A 21,304-nucleotide genomic window follows, 5' to 3' on the forward strand; every position below is an offset into this window, starting at 1 on the left:
TTACCTTCTGCCCATGCTTGCCCCAGTCCATATTTACACCGGAGTTCATCAACACTGCAAATGCTGCAGCCTGCTAGCTTTAAGAACATTCCCAATATTGGTTCTTTGGCATCGCTTTGGTTTCGGCAAAGATCCTGACTTGTCCCACCAACACTGCATTTTAACCTTTTGCTCCTAAAGGAGAAGGGCAGGATTTTTAATCGAGTGGCAATTCATCTCTAATTATGGAAAACGTAATTAGGTATTATCACCTAACCGCAATTACTTGTGGAGAAAGTCACATGTCCCTAAGCAGTGACCCATGCTACATTATCAGTCTGATGTTATGAATGGGCGTTTGTCTCTGGAAGCTAGCCAGCAAAATTAAAAGGGAATCAACATGCTTCTTTCAAGTCCAGCTGTTGATGTCATTGGCTCTATGCATCAGTAAATAAAAGCCGGGCTTTCATTGCCGTTGCTTATGAGGAACCCTTTCACAAATACATTGACTGTTGACATCAGGCCTGTCTTGTTGACAACACTCATCAAGTGAGGTTCCAAATTGTGGGTAGACCATGTATAATACACTACCCTCCAGATGTCGTGGATTCCAATTACCATCACCCATAGTCAGCATGCCAGTGGCCAGGGAGGAATGGAATTGTAGTTCATATTACCTGGAGGGCACCACATTGGCTACCTGCAGTGGATGGTCTGTAGGATGTAGCAGATCCACAACAGTTTCCCACACCAGTCTGCAAACAGAGGGGTTCCTTTGCTGCCCCACTATCATCCAAGCCTTAGAAGGCACGGAGGAGGATGTTCTGGAGTGAGACTTACCATGTTCAGCTAGTGGATGACACATTCTCTGGCCAATTTCTATATATCAAAGTGCCCTTTCAAAACAGTTGCAAAGGACAACTTCAGCTCTCTTCCACATGCTGGAGTTAGAAGGACCATTTCAAGTTTCAAGGCACCACCAAAGCAGCATTTTAAACCTGCAGGTTGTCATCTAGTACACTATTGCACTTTTGAAAGAAGCAATCTATAAAGGAATGTTTGATATAATACAATAGGCACAAGTCATTATAATACAAGTAGAAAACAAAGCCATAGAAAAAAAAAGCATGTTGAGCACCGTTGGGCTACAGGTTGTATCTCTTGTTCTTTAGACTACGTAAACTGTCACTTACAAAAAAGTTAACAATGAAATCTGACCACAATTGCTTGTTTCGCTCTTTCCCAAAGAGATGTTATTAGGTTAAAGAGTTATTCTTAGGTATGGGAGGATCTCTTATTGGTTGCAGGGGGCTTGGCTGTTCATTTAAATGTGCGCTAAGGTTTTCTGACGTCAGGAGGGAAGAATTAAAGACGATCTCGCTCAAGTCTGACTTGATGGATAAAAAATGTGGATCTTCACAGCTTAAGGGCTCCTCTGCTAAAACCTGGGTGTTCTCTCGCGTCATCGCCACATCGGATGGCGATTTCCTTTTCATGCGTGTGTACGATTTGTCAAGATTTTCCATGCCTTGGTCGGTTTTCTGAAATCGTCCAAAGAACCAGATGAAGAAGCCAAACAGTGCGAAAGCCAGTAGACATGGAATGAAGGCCAGACATTTGACATCTAGGCTTGCACCAATGTACCGGCTATGCAGAAACATGTCGCCTTCGGCGTAGGTCCTGTTGGTCAAAGGGTTAGTGTTGTTTGACCTCCATTCCCAAGACAGTTTGGTTCTGTTGAGGTCCTTCAAGCTTTCTGAGTCTTCTACTGTGTAAATCTTCTGCCCAGGACCAATATATTGACCATATTCATGGGGCTTGTAAAATATTTGATTCTTCCACATGTTCAGATCCAAGATCAAAACAAGGAATATGATTCCATAGTTAAACCACTTGCCTGTAGCAGAAAGAAAAAAGTCACTCAGAAGAATATGAAGAGAGCATTTTCAGTTAATTTGTACAATGAGGTTTGAATTAAATACGCAGTAGAGTCAGATTGGTGACTGAAAAAGTTTTACTGTTTCAGAATAATGCCTCGTTTTATAATAAATCATTTGGGAACGGAAACCCAAAAGTACAACAAATTGAATTCATCTGTAGGTGACCTGTGGGTTTAAAATACTAGGAGATGCAGTGTAGATCAATAAACCTAAAGAGCAGCTGTTTTGGGACACAAAAATCCTTTCAGAAAAATAAAGGCCACATCTAAAGGACCATCTTGCAGGTTACTAAAGTGTTGCTAGGACTGAACACTCATTTGTTCAGAATTAGTGCTGCTGCTACAGTGGTGAATACTAGATTCTATGCAACTTACTTCAAGGAGAGCAGAAGGCATTTATGCAGCAGAAAATTCCAGTAGTCAAGCATTCAAGGCTAGAGATTTGTAGCAACTGGTCTATGGCATGCTTGCCTAACACTGCTGTTGTATCTGATGCTTGCATCTTATTAGGTGATAATAATAATAATAATAATAATAATAATAATAATAATAATAATAATTCTTTCCTGCCCGTAACGATCAGGTCCTGGGGAGGTTACAACAATTTAAAAATACAATATTAAAAATTGTTTACAATATATTATGATCAAGAGAAGAGGATGCGTCTTGAAAATCTAATCTATTTTAAAAATCTAGATTAATAAAATATTGTAAGAGAGGGGGGTGAGGGGTGAGTCCTAAAATATATATCAATGGGCTATTGCAAAGAGGTGCATCTTCAATATACAGCAGAAAGGGTATGATAAAGGTGCCAAGCACACCTGTTTGTGGAAGGAGTGCCAAAATTTAAGAGCTGCTACAGAAATGCTTTCTCCTGGGGCCACCACCCTCAAGTTCTGAGCATGGTGGAACTACCAAGGACTGTGAGGAAAGATTCATCGCCACCAGTGCCACATGGTAGGTGAGATAGTCAGTGGCTGAGCTAGTTGCTCTGGCTCCTGGAGTGATGCACATGCCGTGCACTGAGGGGCGGGGCGATCGTGCCAGGAGGTGCCATCTGGTGCAGCAGCGATTGTGTCTGGGGGGATTTTGTCACCCCCCTCAAGGATGACACCTGGGGCAGACCGTCCCCACCGCCTCCCTTCCTACACCCCTGGTGACAATGTGAGTTCACCACATTTGGTCAGGTTCAGACTGAGATTTACCCCACCAGCACTAGTCACTGACACTCCCATCACATTGCATATAGGTCATTGGACTACCAATGTGACCAACATACTCCATAGCAACCATGAAGGGGAAGGAACCATTGTGTCCATGGCTCTGCTCATCTCATCCTTCCACCAGGTGAGGAGAGCCCTGACAGGAACATGAGACATATCTTTAAGGAGCAGGGGAAAGGGTTAGAGGAGAATTTTTAAGAACCCTGTATTTGTCTTCTCTAAACTTACAAATTGGACAGTATTGCCAAAGCTTAGTGTTACAATTTCCTGATCAAATCTACTCTGACTGCTCTTGCCCTCCTTAAAACGATTGTGTTCTTCAGCGGGGCAGCCTTCGCATATGAAGCAAAGAGCTTCTTTGTTGCTTACTATGTCACCACAAAAACTCCATCTTTACTCCCCAAAGGTGGCAACCACACAATCACAGTGCCTGATCTCCTGCTACGAAGGAAACGACCTCATCATAAATGTGTTCAATTAGCTGCCCCTCAGGTGCTCCAATCTGCTGAATCTATGTGAACTGCTGTTTGGATGCTCACTGGTCAGATGTCCTGGGAATTGCCAGAACATGTGAACACACAAATTGCTCTGCCTTTTTCCCTCTGTCCTACAACGAGCCACCCACCTCTCCTAATAATAGCCAGCTTCCATGGCTCTATCGCTTCTAACTTATGAGGAGGGTTCTCTCCTCCCACCTGGTCAGCATAAACCCTGTGTGGCTGCATTTCAGGAGGAATTTTTTCCCGGATGTCAAAGCCATTTAGGCCTTCTGTTTCCCATCCCCGGAATGGAGCAAAAAGAGCAAATTAAGGACCAGCTCTTTGTGTGGATTTCCAGGAGCTAACGTTTCAAAGCGCTGCTGTTTGTTTAGCTCTCTCATCTCAGTTACAGCCATCGCAAGGAGCATCAAACGCTTCTGCCTGTATCTCCAGAAAGCACTTTGCTGCTATTGAGTGCCTTGCGAGTATGTTTGCAGACACACATACTGTACACAGATGAACAAAACAGGAATCCCTCAGAGACCTTCTGGAACAACCGCTCTGCTTGGATTGCTTCGCTTTGACCTCTGACCTTTCTATTTTTGCCCACAGGGTCCCTGAGGCATCTCTGTGTCTGGAGTGCCTGCAGTCAGTCCAGACACGCATCCTCCGCCTTCACTGTAACCACCAGCCTCCCTATTCTGATAACAACCAGCAGCGAGATTCTTTCAGAGTCTGGCAGATACAATTTGGTTGCTTAAAACACTGGGTTTCCTTTGCTGACCTTTATTTCTAAATCTGCGGGCATTTTCTAGCATGGTACATATTGATCTCCAGCATATCTATTTCAGTTGGAATGACTGTAAGTGTATTGTCAATCTTTATACCACAACGGAAACTCAGAAGCTGTCTTATACCAGCTCAGATTATTCATCCACTGAGCCCCCTGTTTTCTCTTTCAGCGGTAGCTAATGTAGAAACTCTCCATTGTTCCTGATGATTGGCCGTGCTGGCTGGGGCTGCTGGAAATTGGAACCCAACAACTTCTGGAGGGTGTGGTTTTGACTATCTTGGACTTGGATCTGCAGTCCACGGTCTCAGGGAGCAATTACCTTTCCTATCGACTGCTACAAGATTCTTTCTTAACTGTACATGCCTGTCAGGCTTCAGGGAATCGGCTTCCTTCCTCGTGGCAGTAGATAAGCAGAATAAAGGAAAAGGAGTCTTCTTACCAGTTAGAAACTTTAATAATCACAGCAAAAGAACAAAGGACCCATTTCCTAGGAATGGCAGTGTTCCCAATTAAGGATCCCGCCCCCTTAGGTCTTTATTAATCTACATCACTTCTACGTCTTGTAATCTGAGTTTGTACCCTTTGTGCTTTGTGTGCTTTCTGTTCTGCCACTTTCTCAGCTCTTCTTGACCTTGGGGTGGGGATTGGGGTGGAGGAATGCTTTCCAGAGACAGTGAATTTGTTAACCCTCTCTCTCCCAGTGTTTCATCTCCTAGCTGTTCCCCATCCAGTATTTCCCAGTTTCTGCCTTCTGAACTATGTCCCTCTGCAAACCACTGTTTCAAATCTATGCTGTCCTCCTGCTCCTGGGAAGATTCAGGATACAGACACAGAGGAGGGGGAGGGGGAGGGGGAGGGGGAGGTTCCCACCATTCCTCCACAGTGCAGCCCTCCTCCGCACGGACTCTGACAATGCCATGGTTTTAACCTGGGACATTCTGCATGCAATGTGTTTTCCTGGAAGCAAAATGGGAAGTGCCACTCTGCCCTGTTGCTGCTGCCACCAGCACCAGCACCGCCATACCTGGTCCTGCCGCTGCCACATGTACCACCCACTGCCACATCTGCACTGGCAGAGAAGCGGTGCTGGCTCTGGTGTTGATTTAAAGTGAGCTCTCAGCTGAAATCATGCAAGATCTTGTGCACTCTGCAAGTTCTCGTATGATTTTGGTGAGATCTTGACCGAAATCATGGAGATGCTCATTAAAGAGACTGAAATAACACCCCCTTGCTCGATATTGCAAGTGTTTATATATTTGAATCTGAATTACCTGGACCTTTATAGATCCAGACTATGTATCCAATGTGGCTGGATAATAAATTGAATTTTTTTAATTATTATTATAAAGGAACTAGTCTAGCCCCTGAATCTATTTTAACAAGGAGAGTGGATAACCAAACTCACTTCTAAGTCCTACAAATCTCCCAGGGTACCATGGAAACTAGGCTATGCTGTGTATTTACATAAACTGCTGCCTAGGAAAGAAAGCACATGCGTTTGCAATGAGCCATCTGTCAAGGGAAATCCAGATGAGTTAAGCAGATGCAAAAACGCAAGATCTCTCTATGCACACAGAAAGAAGAAATAATGGAAGCAAGACCGAAAAAGATTTAACATGGACTAAAACACACATTTGGAACTCCTCGCTACAAAGGGATTTAAGGATTTAAGGAGAAGTCATAGTGTGGGGGATGTTACCGGAGCATAAAATAATAATGGTGTACATTAGGGCACAGCCATCGGTATTGTTGATGGTCTTGACAGAGACCTGATGAGCAATGTTGGAGAGTAATTGGCACTGACCTTCTCCAGTCTTGTGGTTCCCTCACTTGATAGTTCAATTTGAGGATTAAGGGGACAATTAGTAAAAAGAGGTGTTCCATTCCATGACACACTGACTCCACCGTGCACAATTAACATATGTCGTGCTCAGGGATTTCAAGATATTTTTTCTTGTTTATAGACCACGTGGTTGAGGTGATAGATTTTGTACTGAACACGTTGATTTGATGTCCATTAATGGAGCCAATCTAACAAGAACAACAGCTTGAAGAGAATGAAACGGGCTTCAGACACCGTGCCCCGCCCCACCAGCACATTACAGGCAATTCACACTTATCTGGTCACACACTCACAGCCAATCAGGTATCACATTTATCAACCTGATTTTTACAGAATGCCTGGTAGCTGAAAATGCAAATTTGGCATTCCTTTCGCAAACTGATTATACTCAGCCTGTGTGCTAAAGGTAAAACAAAAGCAAAATAACCCTCGTCCCATAAAATCAAAACCAAAACCAAACCCATAAGAAGTGGGTGGATCTCATACGGTCTGGAAAGATCGAAAGAAAGCTGCTGAAACCAAGACAATTCTTAGAGACTCTGAAGTACAACAGGAAAGGGTGTCCAAAGGGTAAAATTTCAAGCGACAAAGGATGTTTGGTGGGGGGAGGGGAGTGTAAATACTAAAAAGACACATTTCTAAATATTATTCAGAAAATGAAGAAAGATGCATGTCCTTTGACGTTGTTGATCTGGGTTTGGGGCCAAATAATTTCTTTGAGTATCTGGTGTGGTGGCCTAATATCACACCAGGGTCAGGAGCCATTTCAAATTCAGTCAGGATTCCAGAAAATCCAAAGTCTGGACCGAACTAAACTCTAAAATAGCTTCTGAAATGTGACTTAAAATCTGAGCTTGCTGGGAATTCTGTATTTATCCTGGACAGAAATAATCTAATGCAGGGGATAGTCCACGTGATGCCCTTCAGATGTTGTGGGACTCCAACCTCCATCCATTCCAGCCACCATGGACAGGGATGATGGAAGCTGCAACCGAGCAGCATCTGAAAGGAACCATGTTGGCTCCCTAGAACTGTTCTCTCTGTGTTCTGCATGCTAATCCTATGCCAATGATCTGAAAAATACATCACAAGCAACTTCTGGCTTTTCATAGACCTCTACTGAATCATTGCTGGATACCTTTAACCAGCCAGTTCCAGGCCAATTCATCCTCCAAGTGCCACCAATTATTTAGATGTCCTGCCAGCTACAAGCACAGAACCATTTCCAATTCCTCCTGTGAGTTATTGCTGCACAATTGGAGGACACATTCCTGGCAGTGCCAGAATACTGGGTAACAGGCAGGGATGTCCTCCAACAATGCTTTTTTTCAAAGTTTATTTTTAAAAAAAGAGAGAAAGAGAGACCATTTTCATTTGGCTGTTCTTCTATGACAACAAAATGCTTCAGAGAAGGCATGATGTAAAGCCTATTGGCTGGTCCATGTGTGTCATGAACTTCTCCCTTGGAGAAAGAGAGAGGGGAAAATAGAAGAATCATGGGTAAATTGTGTTGCTGTCAGTTTGGTATATTCCCTTCCTGTTTTTATTTTAATCTGCTGAACAATACCCATTTCTTGTTGCCAGCTTCTGTGATCTATGCATGGTCTCAGCAGATTTCATAGCTACGGCATTCATTTTGCACCAAATGGACTGAAAAACAAACATAGCCCCTTCATATACAGAGTACATCATTTCCAAAGAACCTGTTTGATCAGTAATTCACATCACCTGAAATATTTTCAGGTGTTGTATATATTCACCTAGATTTGGACAGGGAATCACAGTGTGTCTGCAAGCAACACAGAAAGCTTAGAAAGTTCCAAAGTTTGAGAACTGAGCTCAAAACCCAGCATTGCTTTAACAACAGATGGGCCTAGCAAAGCCCACCCAAAGGGATTTTCTCATGCCGAGTTGATGTGCTTTATGATTCTCCTAAAAAATGGCACAGAGCTGAGATAAAGCAGGCTCTTGCAACTCAAACGATGTGACATGAATTCAAATAGACTGATTTGTCTAGGAAATCTAATAAATAGAACTTATTAATTCTGAGCTGGAAGAAAAAAAAACCTATTCTACAATCCCTATTCATGTGCTCATTCTCCAATTAAATTATGCCCTTCACAAAAAAATATCCTCATTAGTTTATAGAGGCTGGGAGAGGGAAGAGACATTGGCTAACCACAAACAGCCTACTTTTGAAGAGCACTAGAATGAAAACAAAGAACATCAAATTCCAACTGCCATATTAATGTATCTCATTGCCAGTGGCATTTCCTTAATTCCCAAATAATCAATATTCCAACAGCACCTCCTGTTTCCTCTTGATTGCTGCATTCACTCGAAAATGTTTAATTATCTTTGCTATTTTGACCAACAGTAGATCTTTAAATGCCACAGCCTGCACTATAATTTCTTTACCTGTGGTTTAGATCTGCTACACCTTCTCCCACTAAACATACTGGCAGGTGACCCCCTATGGAGGGGTACAGAGGCAGCAGTGTGTGGAGGAATGACTCATGGTTTCAGTTGTTTTTACAAGAATACACAGAGTATGTGAAACAAGCAAGATGAACTTGAGCTCTAAATACAGGGTGGTAAATATGGCCTAATAGGCATTACTGAAACTTGATGGGATGACTGGAATGTAGAAACTGAGGGGTACAACCTGCTCAAAAGGAACAGATCAAACAGAAAGGGAGGAGTAGCAGCAGTAGTAGGTCCAACAAATTTCTCAATTTCCTCAACTGACAATTTCATTTCCGAGAAGGTGGAAGAAGCAACAAGGGTGTAATCTCTCTTGGACCTGGGACTCATCAACAGGGAGAAACTGATCGATGAAGTGAATATACAGGGAACCTTGGGAGGAAGTGATTATGTCCTCTTGGGTTTCATTAGACACAGGCAAGGGAAAACTGAGCAGTCAGACATGTACTTTAAGAAAGCTGATTTCAAAAGCTTAAGGGTCAGAAATGGTCAGAAATGGTCCCATGGTCAGAAATACTTAAAGAGAATGAAGTCCAAGATGGTTGTCAGTTTCTTGACACAGATATCTATGTTTCCATTCCTTTCTTACAAAATTAGGACAAGCCTTACCAAAAACACACCTCTCTGAAATCTGACACATATTACTCGGCTCTTATAAGATCTGCACTGGTTGCCAATTCGCTACCAAGCTCAGATTAAGTTGTTAACATTGACATATAAAACACACATACAACTTGGCTCCCAAGTATCTGAAGGAACACCTGCTCCTACACTGACCTGCCTTGGGTAAGATAAGTGGGGGTGGCGCTGATGGCAGTGACACTGCCGACTGTGGTTTCAGGGGTAGTGGCATGTGAGAGGGCTTTCTCTGTCATGAAATGACTTGCACCATCCCTGTATGCTTTTCAATGATTAGTCAAGGCCTGCCTCTTTACCCCAGGCCTTTGGGCATATTTCCTTCTCCTTTCTAGCTATGCACTGATGTACATTTCAGCTGTCCTGAAATCTCCTTGCTGCCAACTTGGTGATCACTTGTTTATAACCAGGAAAGATTAGGTTTTTTTATATGGAGTTACCACTGAGGTTTTTTACATTAATATGATTGGATTTATTAGGTCTTTTAATAATGGGTAGCTATAGTTTTATAATCTGATTTATACTTGGCTTTTACTCATTTGTGAACCGCCTTGGTATTTTTCTCAAAATGAGAGGGGGTGTATAAATTCTAAAAACCACAACACTGATCAGGCTCCCTCATGATGGTTGCTAATACATAACAAAGAATGTGCACATTCATTGATGAATATCATGTCATCTAAATGCCATTTTCCCATCCTAAAGCACGACTATTTGGAAATTCAGATTCCTCCTAACATTGGAGACTGTTTCTGCTATCAGAAAGTTCTTCCTGATGTTTAGTTGAAATCTCCTTTTTTGAAACTTGAATCCATTGGTTTGGGTCCTACCCCCATGAGCAGGAGAAAACAAGCTTGTTCCATCATCCACGTCAAACTAGACATGCAAGACTCCGACTCTGAAGTGTTACAGTCCTAGAGGAGCTTTTCCATGACTGTTGATGGAGATTAAGCTCAAGCAAAGCAGAATAAGGTTGGATTCTGGACTATACCTCTTCAGAATCACTGCGGGGGGCGGGCGGGGGGGGGGGACAGACTGCATTCCCAGCCTAGCTTAATATCAAGAAGGGGATAGCAAAGAATGTTACATACCTGTTATATGTATATGATACTCCTCCTTTAAAAACTTCTTGCAATAAGGTAATCTAAACTGAAAGTGCGCAGCAGGCAACCCAGGTAGATTGACATCAACATCACCCATAAAATGTGGAAACTCCCAGTCCTGGTGACAAAGAACAGAAAAGAAAAGAAACCACCCAATTACTATTATTTATCCTCTGAAATATTCATTTAAATTTACTATTTGTACCATCGTGGCTGTGAGTCCTGGAAGAGCTCTTTGACTTTTCCCACCTGGTCTGGGAAGGCAGGGCCCTGACTGACTCCAGCTACAAAAGCTGGGGCTGCTGAACAGACTCTTTGGCTGGGGTATGTATCTTCTGGTCTAAGAACCTGATGGTAGGGAATCACAATCATGCATGCGTCTATTGACGATTCAACCACCAGTATCGTCAAAGGGAAATCTAAATAGGTCCCAATTCAATTTTTTGTGAGAGAATTCATTCACTTTAAATTCACCCAGTACACCCTGTTTATCTCCTCATGCCAAACAGGGAATAGTCTTCTTTGGTCAGTGACCTGAGAGTACCTTTGAGTGCCTTGCAGTCCATTAACTTTCAAACCTTGAGCAGCAGCTGGCGGTACAGAATTAATACAGGCAGATTTCTTCAATTGTTATAAGAAAAGAAAGAAAGGAGCAAAATTGGGCCCCTGCTGAGCTTCATTACAAACTATAATCAGAAATTGATTCTTTTCATTTCCTGTAATAGGTCTTGCTGCCATAATTAAACTGTCAGATCATGGATAGATAATTTAGCAAGCAAGCACCTGACTGCAGAATTCACAGACAAGCATAGCTGCTGCTAAAGGCAGTACAGATTCATAGTCAATACAGAGAGGCTGTGAGTCTAAGACCACACCCCTAGACATTGGATTGGTCTCTTCCTAGTCACATTCATATATTGCCTTCTACGAGGATTCCATTTATTTTGCCGGGTGGCTGTGTGCCTTTTGAACCTGGTAGGGCTGCTAGGAAGTTATGGGGTGTGTGGCCACAGTATTCCAGTGTGCCACATAATATCAGTTTTAGATTTGAACATGGAAGCTGTCTTCTACTGGCCTGGACCAACAGCTAGTTGGTGTTTATACTGAATGGAAGCAGCTCTTAAGGGTTTCAGACAAGGAAGCATTTCCCAGCTCTACCTGGGTGATGCCAGGGATTCAACCCAGCACTTCCTGAATACAAAGCAAATCCTGTACCACTGAACTACGGCCCACACCTCTATTTCTTCCTGATTTGGCTAAGAAGCATTGATAAGCTTAACTTCCAAAGAAGGACATCAACAGAATCTCTCTGTGTGTCGTTGTTGCCTAGATGCTGGGATGCATCCTGGGAATACTTTGTAAAAAGCAAGAGCATAACAAATATTATCCTACGTCACGGCCAGTGAATCATACATACGTATTCCATGCCAATCCTTCTGATGCAGTTATAATAATGTGTTTTCCATTTGCTTCCTCAAAGGATTGGGTGATACTCTCCCCACCTTGTTTCCAGTAAATTGCAGCGGGCTTTTGTCTGTTCCTAACTTCCTGCTGGTCAGCACATCCCAATGTCCCTTAAGACAGTTGTTGTTCAGTCGTTCAGTCGTGTCCGACTCTTTGTGACCCCATGGACCAGAGCACGCCAGGCATGCCTATCCTTCACTGCCTCCCGCAGGTTGGCCAAACTCATGTTAGTAGCTTCGAGAACACTGTCCAACCACCTCATCCTCTGTCGTCCCCTTCTCCTTGTGCCCTCCATCTTTCCCAACATCAGGGTCTTTTCCAGGGAGTCTTCTCTTCTCATGAGGTGGCCAAAGTATTGGAGCCTCAGCTTCAGGATCTGTCCTTCTAGTGAGCACTCAGGGGCGATTTCCTTGAGAATGGATAGGTTTGATCTTCTTGGGACTCTCAAGAGTCTCCTCCAGCACCATAATTCAAAAGCATCAATTCTTCGGCGATCAGCCTTCTTTATGGTCCAGCTCTCACTTCCGTACATTACTACTGGGAAAACCATAGCTTTAACTACTTAAGACAGACTGCTTCCCTAATATCCTTAAGACAGACTGCTTCCCTAATATCCCGCTGAGGTTTCTGCAAGTAGCATGCAGGCATCAGCTCCTGAAATCCTGCAGCCACCCTATCATGTTGCCAGAGTTTAATGGAAAGTCACTTTAATGTTTCTGCTTTGCCGACTGTTTTTTTTAAACTCAGTATTTCACCCCATTTTAAAATACTTCATTTATTTATAAATAAATAAATAGGTGCACAGCATGTTTACATTCATACACATAAAGGTTGGTGGGTAAGGTCTAGGTCAGCGGTCGGCAATTTTTTTTAGCCGTGGGCTGGTCCACTGTCCCTCAGACCTTGTGGCGGGGTGGAGAAGTGGCACTGGGGCGGGGAGAGCTGGAAGAAGAGGGAAGAAGAAGAAGAAGAAGAAGAAGAAGAAGAAGAAGAGGAGGAGGAGGAGGAGGAGGAGGAAGAAGAGTTTGGATTTGATATCCCGCTTTATCACTACCTGAAGGAGTCTCAAAATGGCTAACATTCTCCTTTCCCTTTCTCCCCCACAACAAACACTCTGTAAGGTGAGTGGGGCTGAGAGACTTCAGAGAAGTGTGACTAGCCCAAAGTCACCCAGCAGCTGCATTTGGAGGAGCGGAGACGCGAACCCGGTTCCCCAGATTACGAGACTACCGCTCTTAACCACTACACCACACTGGCTCACACTGCGAGGGGGGCAAGTAGTCCTCCTCCCCACCCCACCCAGCCGCTGCACTTACCTTTCCAGTGGCTGCCACTGCTGCCTCCACCACCACCACCACTGCTGCTGCTTCTTGTTGGTAGGCAGAGCGAGCTCGTCCGTTCCATTCTCTGGTACACAGGAGCACCAGGGCGGTGGCGGCAGTGGCAGAGGGAAGATGAGCGGTGCGAAAGGGCTGGCTGCAGAGAGGGGCTGCTTAAAATGGCGCTCAGCCCAGGCCCCTTCCTCCTCTATACAGGGTGGGGAGAAGCCAGAAGGAGGGAGGGAGGAGGTGCTGCCGTGGTGTGTGTGTGTGGGGGGGGGTGGAGTGGTGCAGGGGGGGGGGAAATGGTGCAGCCCGAATGAACAGAATCCCCACGCCAACCCACAGACAGTCCGCCGGCCGGATCCTGAAGGCAATTGGGCCTGACATCTTGAACCTCAAGAAAGATGCACAAAAGCTTCAAACAGGTGTGGGATGAAACTGACACTGCCCGCAACTGTGCAACAGGCTGTATAATGGAGTCCCTGCGATGCAGTTTCACACAAACACACACACCTCTTCACAAATAAATTTGCCTAACAACAACAACAACAACAACTTATTATTTATACCCCACCCATCTGGCTGGGTTTCCCCAGCCACTCAGGGTGGCTCCCAACAGAATATTAATAATAGTAATAATAAAACCATAAAACATCAAACCATAAAAACTTCCCTAAACAGGGCTGCCTTCAGATGTCTTCTAAACGTCAGATAGTTGTTCATTTCCTTGACATCTGATGGGAGGGTGTTCCACAGGACGGGTGCCACTACCAAGAAGGCCCTCTGCCTGGTTCCCTGTGATCTCACTTCTCACTTCTTGCAGGGAGGGAACTGCCAGAAGGCCCTTGGAGCTGGACCTCCGTGTCCGGGCTGAATGATGGGGGGTGGAGATGCTCCTTCAGGTATACTGGGCTGAGGCATTGCACATTTAATGCTTTTCTATGACTTTCTTATATAGGCAATCCCCCATTTATGTGGGGGTTACATGTGCCAGTAAAATTGTGTATATTTGAAACACCATTGAAAAATCCTGCAAACACCCCATTCTCTCCCTACCTCGTCCCATTTTGCCTCTTTTTGTGATGTTTTAGGGTCACTTCCGGGTTTGTGTAGCCAACTTGGCGACCTCAGGTGTTGTGAAATACAGTGTCCATCAGTCCCATTCTGCACAGCCAACAGCCACGGATGATGGGAGTTGTAGTCCAAAATAACTGGAGCACACTGTTTTGCTTGGCCCTTGCTACATCCTTATTTTATATGGTTATTTGAAACCCCCTTCCGTTGCTCACTTTTTTAAAATTAAAAAGGTGTTTACATTGTGAATCGTTTTGAGTTCATTTGGGTTGTAAGCTTTTAAAATCAATAAAATGAAACAAGTATCTTAGTTAAACTCCCGAGAATTGTTCTCCAAGAGCAGGGAAATGAAACTGACAAGACTTTCAACCCTCAGCTCTGCAGCACGTCCAAAGGCATTTTTACAACAGAAATAAAATTGACAACCTCTCGTCAGGGGAAGTGGCTTCTCACTCCCTGCAGAGGTGAGAGTCTTGTCAGTTTTGCCTCCCTTTGTGCACACATTTTTTGGATCACAAAAGCAACATGGAGCAAAATGTTGTACACTATCTTCTCTGCAGCCAAACAGGTGCCAGTCCAATAACAGGGGAGAGCATAAATGAGACTCTCTCTCTCTCTCTCTCTCTCTCTCTCTCTCTCTCTCTCTCTCTCTCTCATATCAGTCTGTCTGTCTGTCTGTTTATCTATCCATGCATCCCCCTATCTGGCTCAGCTCCTGCACACTGCACTTGCCAACCCTACATACCCCCTTGATAAGGCCCCCTGCCAGCAGTGGCGGAGGAAGCGGGTGCAGGGAGGGCGGTCCGCCCCGGGTGTCTTCGCTAAGGGGGGGGTGACATTTGGGATGGCACGCACCCGCGATCCCCAAGCCTACCCCCACCCGTCATGGTAAGGGGGGAGCTGTGTGAATTGCCGGTGGCATTCCGCCCTTCCCCCTTCGTTTTGACAGCTTGGGAGTCGCAGGCAGGTGGCACACCGAATGTCCACCACAGATGGCTCACTCTGTACCCATGAGCAGCTCGCTCTGCCCCCGTGGGCGGCTTGCTCTGCCCCTGGCTGTAGGGCGCATGCACCGCTCTGTGCATCTGAGGGCCTTTCCCGTGCCTGGGAGGGCACCCTCCGTACCCTGCACCCCTTGGGAGCGTGCCCGCCCTCCACACCCTGAACCCCTTGGGAGCGTGCTCTGCCACTGCCTGCCAGTTCCTCACCTCACCTCACCCCACACAATTCCAGCTGCCCTCTCATTCCCCTCCTTCACTGCTTCTACTCTCTGTGGATAAATTTAACAGAGAATCGTCACTAGCAACACCATCAGTGGCACTGCAAACTGCCAAACATGATTATATTTTACATTGGGTTTTGTATGTGTGTGTGTGTGTGTGTGTGTGTGTGTGTGCATGCGTGCGTGCGTGCGTGCATGCATGCCCCACCTTCTCTATGTATCAATCTTTATGGCCAGGAACAGGGATGGGGGAGAAATTTGATTCAGTTTTGATTCACATTTGATTCACATTTAAAGGCAAACCTATCCAATTTGCACTTTCTTAAACCATCAACCAAACGAAACACAGCTATCCCTCAAAAGCCACCTTTCTCCAAATTATGCAATGCAGTTTTCCAGTCATGTGCATAAAATTGTATATATTAGTAAAAATCAGGGGGGAAATGCATTAGATTGTAGGGATGGCTTTGCAAAAACGTTTATACTGAAATGAGTGTATTAGGAGAAATTTGCACTAAAATGCTAAAGAGTTTTCATTATGGCATTGGAAACCCAAAATGCACATAGAACAGCAATGTGTCTATAATACTAGGGGAAACTGCTTTGCGAAAATGTCTATATTAGGGGAAATTGCATACAAAATGTGTATATGATGAGGATTTTTTGTAAAAGCAAAATGAAGCAGAAATTGGTATAGAATAAATGACAATGGACACAGATATATATTAATATCTACCACAAATCCTGTCGTGGAGGGTGTCACAGAAGGACAGAAAGGTTTTTTCCCAGCCCAGCTGTTGCAATTTTTTCTTTTTTTAAAAGATGTTGTTGGGATATAATTACATGCATTGGATGCAACCTCTAGTTTTCTCCTCCCTATATTTTAAATTGTGCCGAGAGATTAGCGAAGTCCATCATTTTGGGGCATCCTTTTTAAAACTGAAGTTTAAACTGCTTTGATCAAAGGAGGAAGACAACTCAAGTGTGGCATCCAATGAGCGAGTCCACCGAGTTCAATGACAATTTTGCTCCCTAAAAAGTGTCCGTAGGATTGCAAATTAACAACATTTTATCCCTATTTTGAAAAAAAGAGGGGAAGAATTTCTAAAGTCTGATTAAAACCAACGCCATTTTTGACAAGTTCCTCAGTATGAGGAGACGCCACCCTTTTCTGAACGATAAAGGGGAAAAACTCCAAGGAATCATTAATCGAGATACATTAATTCTAACACCAGCAAGCTCCCTATCACACAACAATCATTAACATGCCAGGATACAAATCAAAAGATGCAGGGTAATGAAGATACATCATGCATAGAAGCATTATATAAAAAAACCCAACCCTAATCTAATACAAAAATGCATCACACAAAACATAAATGAGAAAGAAATGTCTGTTAGAAGAGTCTGTTTAATTATTGAGGTTTTAAAAAAGCACAACTTTTTAAAAACTTATACCCATGTCTGAAATTACTCTTATTATTACCCTGAGATTCACTAAGTTTCAAAGGACAACTCTTATAAATGTAGGTTCCTTTCAAGTCCAATTAAAGACCAGGGTTGTTGTCTGATAGCCATCATTTTATACCCAGTGCATTGTAACTCACACCCTTCAGTTTACACTACGTGATTACTATTCAGACAGCAAAGGTTAAATATGATATGTGACGTTCCTGTATTCTTGAATACTCCAGTGTGTAATTATGTAGACTTTTGTTGAGCTGCATGGCCATTCTCTAGGTTAGAGAGCATGCTGTGCAATGCCTAGCTTCACATTAGCTACTGGGCACTGAATTCCTAAGTTAGATTGCACATAAGGTTCTGTAATTGTACAAATAAATGTGCACAGCCACACCAACGGGTCACATTTGTCCCTCTGAAAACACGCACACGAACCATTCATTTGAATTCACTAATAGTCGAAATTTGATTCAGTCTGATTGTGCCTTGTAGCAACAGATCCCAATTAAGACTTAGAGGGATTAATACATTCATAACTTCTACATAAATAATAAGAGGACACGTTCAAAAGTTATGTATTTTTCATTTTGAGATGTATTGGGTCCCTTTGGGGGAATTTTCAAGTTATGGATATATAAATATTCTCAACCTTGACACAAGCAAATTAAACAAATCAATAAAGAAATTTTGAAAGGGTAAATAACAAAACCAGTATGAGTAGCCTACCTGATTATAGAGGAACTTGATGTTCCCAGGGAACTGTTTTGTCCCCAAAATAATTTTCACCTGCAAATGTGCCCCCGCCCCTCAAAAAAGGCTGTTTAAAATAGAAATGTCAGCTGCAGTTCATATTCTTTGGCTCAGAGTATGAAGCTTTTAACTTATAATTTTTGTCTCATATGGGAGGGAAACTTTATGACCCCAACATGAAGTTCTCCTCTGTCTCAGATGTCAAACGAGAGCTGAAGAACTCAGTTGATCCTTCCTACCCTCATCAGAAGCTCCCTCCCATCAGAAGCCCCAGGCACCTCACTCAGTGTTGCAGTATGGAGGGGTTTGAAGGAGGAAGAGCTTGCAAGGAGGAAGAAGGGCATAGGGCTGGAGCAGCTGGAAAGGAGTCAAACCTATCACTGAGAGCATGGTGGGGATTGATTTGACTAGGATCATCTTGGAATAAACCAACTCCAAGATTATAAATCCCTTTTGGCCCACGGGCACCTCTGGAATGTTGAACGAGTACCATAGTTACCACCTCCTCTACAAGCTTCTCCCTCCCTTTCCATCAAACAAACAGAAAGAAAGAAAGAAAGAAAGAAAGAAAGAAACAAAGAGAGAAAGCACATGTTTGCACTTGCACATGAGGACACATAGACATTGGATTTCCAAGGGTCAAAGTCAGATCCAGTTGGATAAAAACAAATCTGATTTTATATGGAGTCATAACCTCCCCAAAGGACCATCAAATTAAAGTTTGTGGTCATAGATTGCATCTATACAGTCTAACCTTGGTTGTCGAACGTAATCCATTCCGGAAGACCGTTCAACTTCCGAAACATCAACCAAGGATCAAAGGGCGGTCAGCAAAGTCAATGGAGAAAAAAAGAAGAAAACTCCCCGGAAGCCGTAGCGCTTCCAAAAATCATTCGAAAACCAGAGCAGATACTTCTGGATTTTCAGCATTCGGGAGCCGAAACATACAATAACAGAGGCGTTCGGGAGCCGAGGTTTGACTATAATAAAATTATAATAACTACAGCACCACAAACGCATTGATACAAGGCCTGGATCCTCAAGGATCTTCATCATTTTTTACATAGGAGAACAATAATAACCTTTGAATCACAGAGCACATCTGGGAACACAGAGTTGACAAGATCTGCTGGAGGCTTTGAGGGTACCCCTTGTAAAAACTGTGATGGCGCATAAGGATCTCTGCTTCAGATTCCAGTGCTGGAAGCCACTTTGTTCACGGTTTTATAGTTTGGTCGCTGGAGATGGATGTGATCTGGGATGGTGGTTGGTGGTATGGGGGACTGGTAAAGAAAAGAATGCCATGGAAGGACGATGGTGATGGGGGCAGGACTAGCAAGTGCCACCATGGCTCGGTGTAGAGCTTCTGCTTGCCGTGAAGAAGTTCCCAGGTTCAAATCGCAGCATCTCCAAGTATGACTGGAAATGTCCCCAGTCTGAAACTCTCGTGTGCTGATGTCAGTCAGTGAAAGCTATGCTTAGCTACTATAGGTAAATCAATGGTTTGACTTGGTACAAGACAGATTCGTATTTTTCATCACGTGATTGTCATTGTATGAGGTCTGAACACCTGAATAAGAGTTTTATTCCCGCTTCCTTCCAAATCTGTTGAAAATCTGTTGCTATTCAAAAAAAAAAACCTCAGATAAACCCCTCTTCATGTTGTTTTGTTCCTTTAACATATTTTAATACAAAACAGAACAGGATCGCCCAGTTGTTCCTTGAGACTAATTTTGGCTTCCTTTTTTTTTTTTTTTTACCTCCAGCCTCAACTGAGCTGAGCACTCGTCAGGTTCTTTCTTCGGTTTACGGACAGTTTTTTTGCAGTTAATTTTGGAGTTAGAGAAAGCAATGAGATGTAATGCTATATTATTTTGCACTCGGGAAATAACTCAGTCCTGTCATGTCCGTTAGGCTTTCCCATAAGTCACCGCCAACTGTAACACACATTTTGTTTTTCCTTTGCTATTTTGTGGGGGGGAATTAATTACTTTAGCAGATTGTGTTATTATGGAGCTTGGGAACTTTTCATGGACATCCCCATGCTGATATGTGCAGTTGCCAATTCTCTTAAACTAAAGCCTCTTGCAAAAGAAATAAGTCACGAAAGGGGATATTTAAAGGGTCCCTGTGAATTACTACTACTACTAATAAATTAGTCACTTGTTACACAGAAAGGTCTCCAAGCAACTTATAAGCAGAAACGCATCATAATATTACCAAAAACAAACAAACCCATATCCCCAGAAATCCCATCTGAAATTCATGAAAACCCCCACAAAGCCAGCTCTACCTGTTTGTATTTGTTAGAAAATATATTTTACAAAAAATAGATTGTATGGAGGGTAAAAACCTATGTACAGTCGAACCTCTGTTTATGTTACTCTCTAGTTATGTAAACTTCAGGATGTGCGTGTGGCAAATCCAGAAGTATTTTACTGGTTTTTGCCATGCGCACATGCGCAGAAGAGGTTCTCAGGTTGCAGAAACCTCTGGATCTGACCGGACCTCTGGAACGCATCCTGTCTGCATCCCGTCTGCAATGCAATGTAACAGCTGCAAAATATTGTGACTCCAATTAAGGTCACAACAATGCTGGACCATTGCCTTGTCAATTTGATAACTTCCTTTAAAAGTGAGCGTGAGTGTGTCTTAGGTAGCGGCTGGAGGTTGGCTGGTTGTTTCACCGTTGTTTTGCTGAGCATGGAAACTTCAAGCAGATGCTGTCCAGAGGAGCTGGTGAGGACAGACAAGCTGTAATTTATGGACTGCCTCAAAGGAATTTTAGAAGCATGAAGATCCTCTCTTGGGCTCAAGAGAGTGAAACACACTGCATTTGACTTGATATTATGCATAAATAATACGGCTTGTAACAGTTGCCACCCTGCAAGTAAAGAGTCATTTTCAAAGACGTGTGTGGAGTCTGGGCTTCGATGGTGAAACCACTGCATCACTTTGCACGACTCAGAAAAACAGCCATGCCCATTACATCAGCAGGAAGCTTCGGCAGCCCATTAACAGCAACCCTTTCTCGTGTTGCCACCCTCTGGACCTCTTCTGAGGAGGCCCACAAATACGAACTCTTAGCTAGAATATCAGAATGGTGATCAGAGATTGCCAAATTCAATATAGTTACTAATCAGCCTTATTATTTACTCAGCGCTAGGCAAAGGGGAGGGGGTATTCCACAAAGATCCCTTTTAACAGCCAAATGCATAGAATTTTTCAGTAACTGGAATTACAGTCGATCTAGCTTTAAGGCACAGCTTTTGTAGTTTATAACAACCATGAGAAAGATCTTCCCCACAATATCTCAGTGGGAAAATTCCTTTCATAAACTCTTCCCCACAAGCAAAATATTTTCTTTGTTCATATCAAAGACTGAATACATTGGCAGGCCATTGATTGGTGCCATAAATGTTATGGGCTTACTGACGAACAGTCTTTAATCATTTGGCAGCAATTAGCCTCTGGCCCAGGTTTTACACTCAACTAAAGGTTATAGGTTTTTCCTCCACAGGCCCCTCTATGT

The 21,304-nt window shown here is 43.4% G+C and overlaps 1 protein-coding gene across 1 annotated transcript in view; it reads right to left on the bottom strand.

The window, feature by feature from the left end:
* Positions 1 to 1,156: 1,156 nt before the first annotated feature.
* TMEM117 (transmembrane protein 117) overlaps positions 1,157 to 21,304 on the bottom strand; it is a 206,146-nt gene continuing 185,998 nt past the window's right edge. The window contains exons 7-8 of the mRNA XM_033161796.1: positions 10,468 to 10,597; positions 1,157 to 1,876 (exon numbers count right to left, since the gene is read on the bottom strand). Of these exons, the coding sequence (XP_033017687.1) occupies positions 1,236 to 1,876; positions 10,468 to 10,597 (771 nt within the window). The 3' untranslated portion in view covers positions 1,157 to 1,235. The remainder of the gene's footprint in view (positions 1,877 to 10,467; positions 10,598 to 21,304) is intronic.

This window comes from Lacerta agilis, chromosome 10 (assembly GCF_009819535.1).
Source record: "Lacerta agilis isolate rLacAgi1 chromosome 10, rLacAgi1.pri, whole genome shotgun sequence".
NCBI classification, from domain to species: Eukaryota; Metazoa; Chordata; class Lepidosauria; order Squamata; family Lacertidae; genus Lacerta; species Lacerta agilis.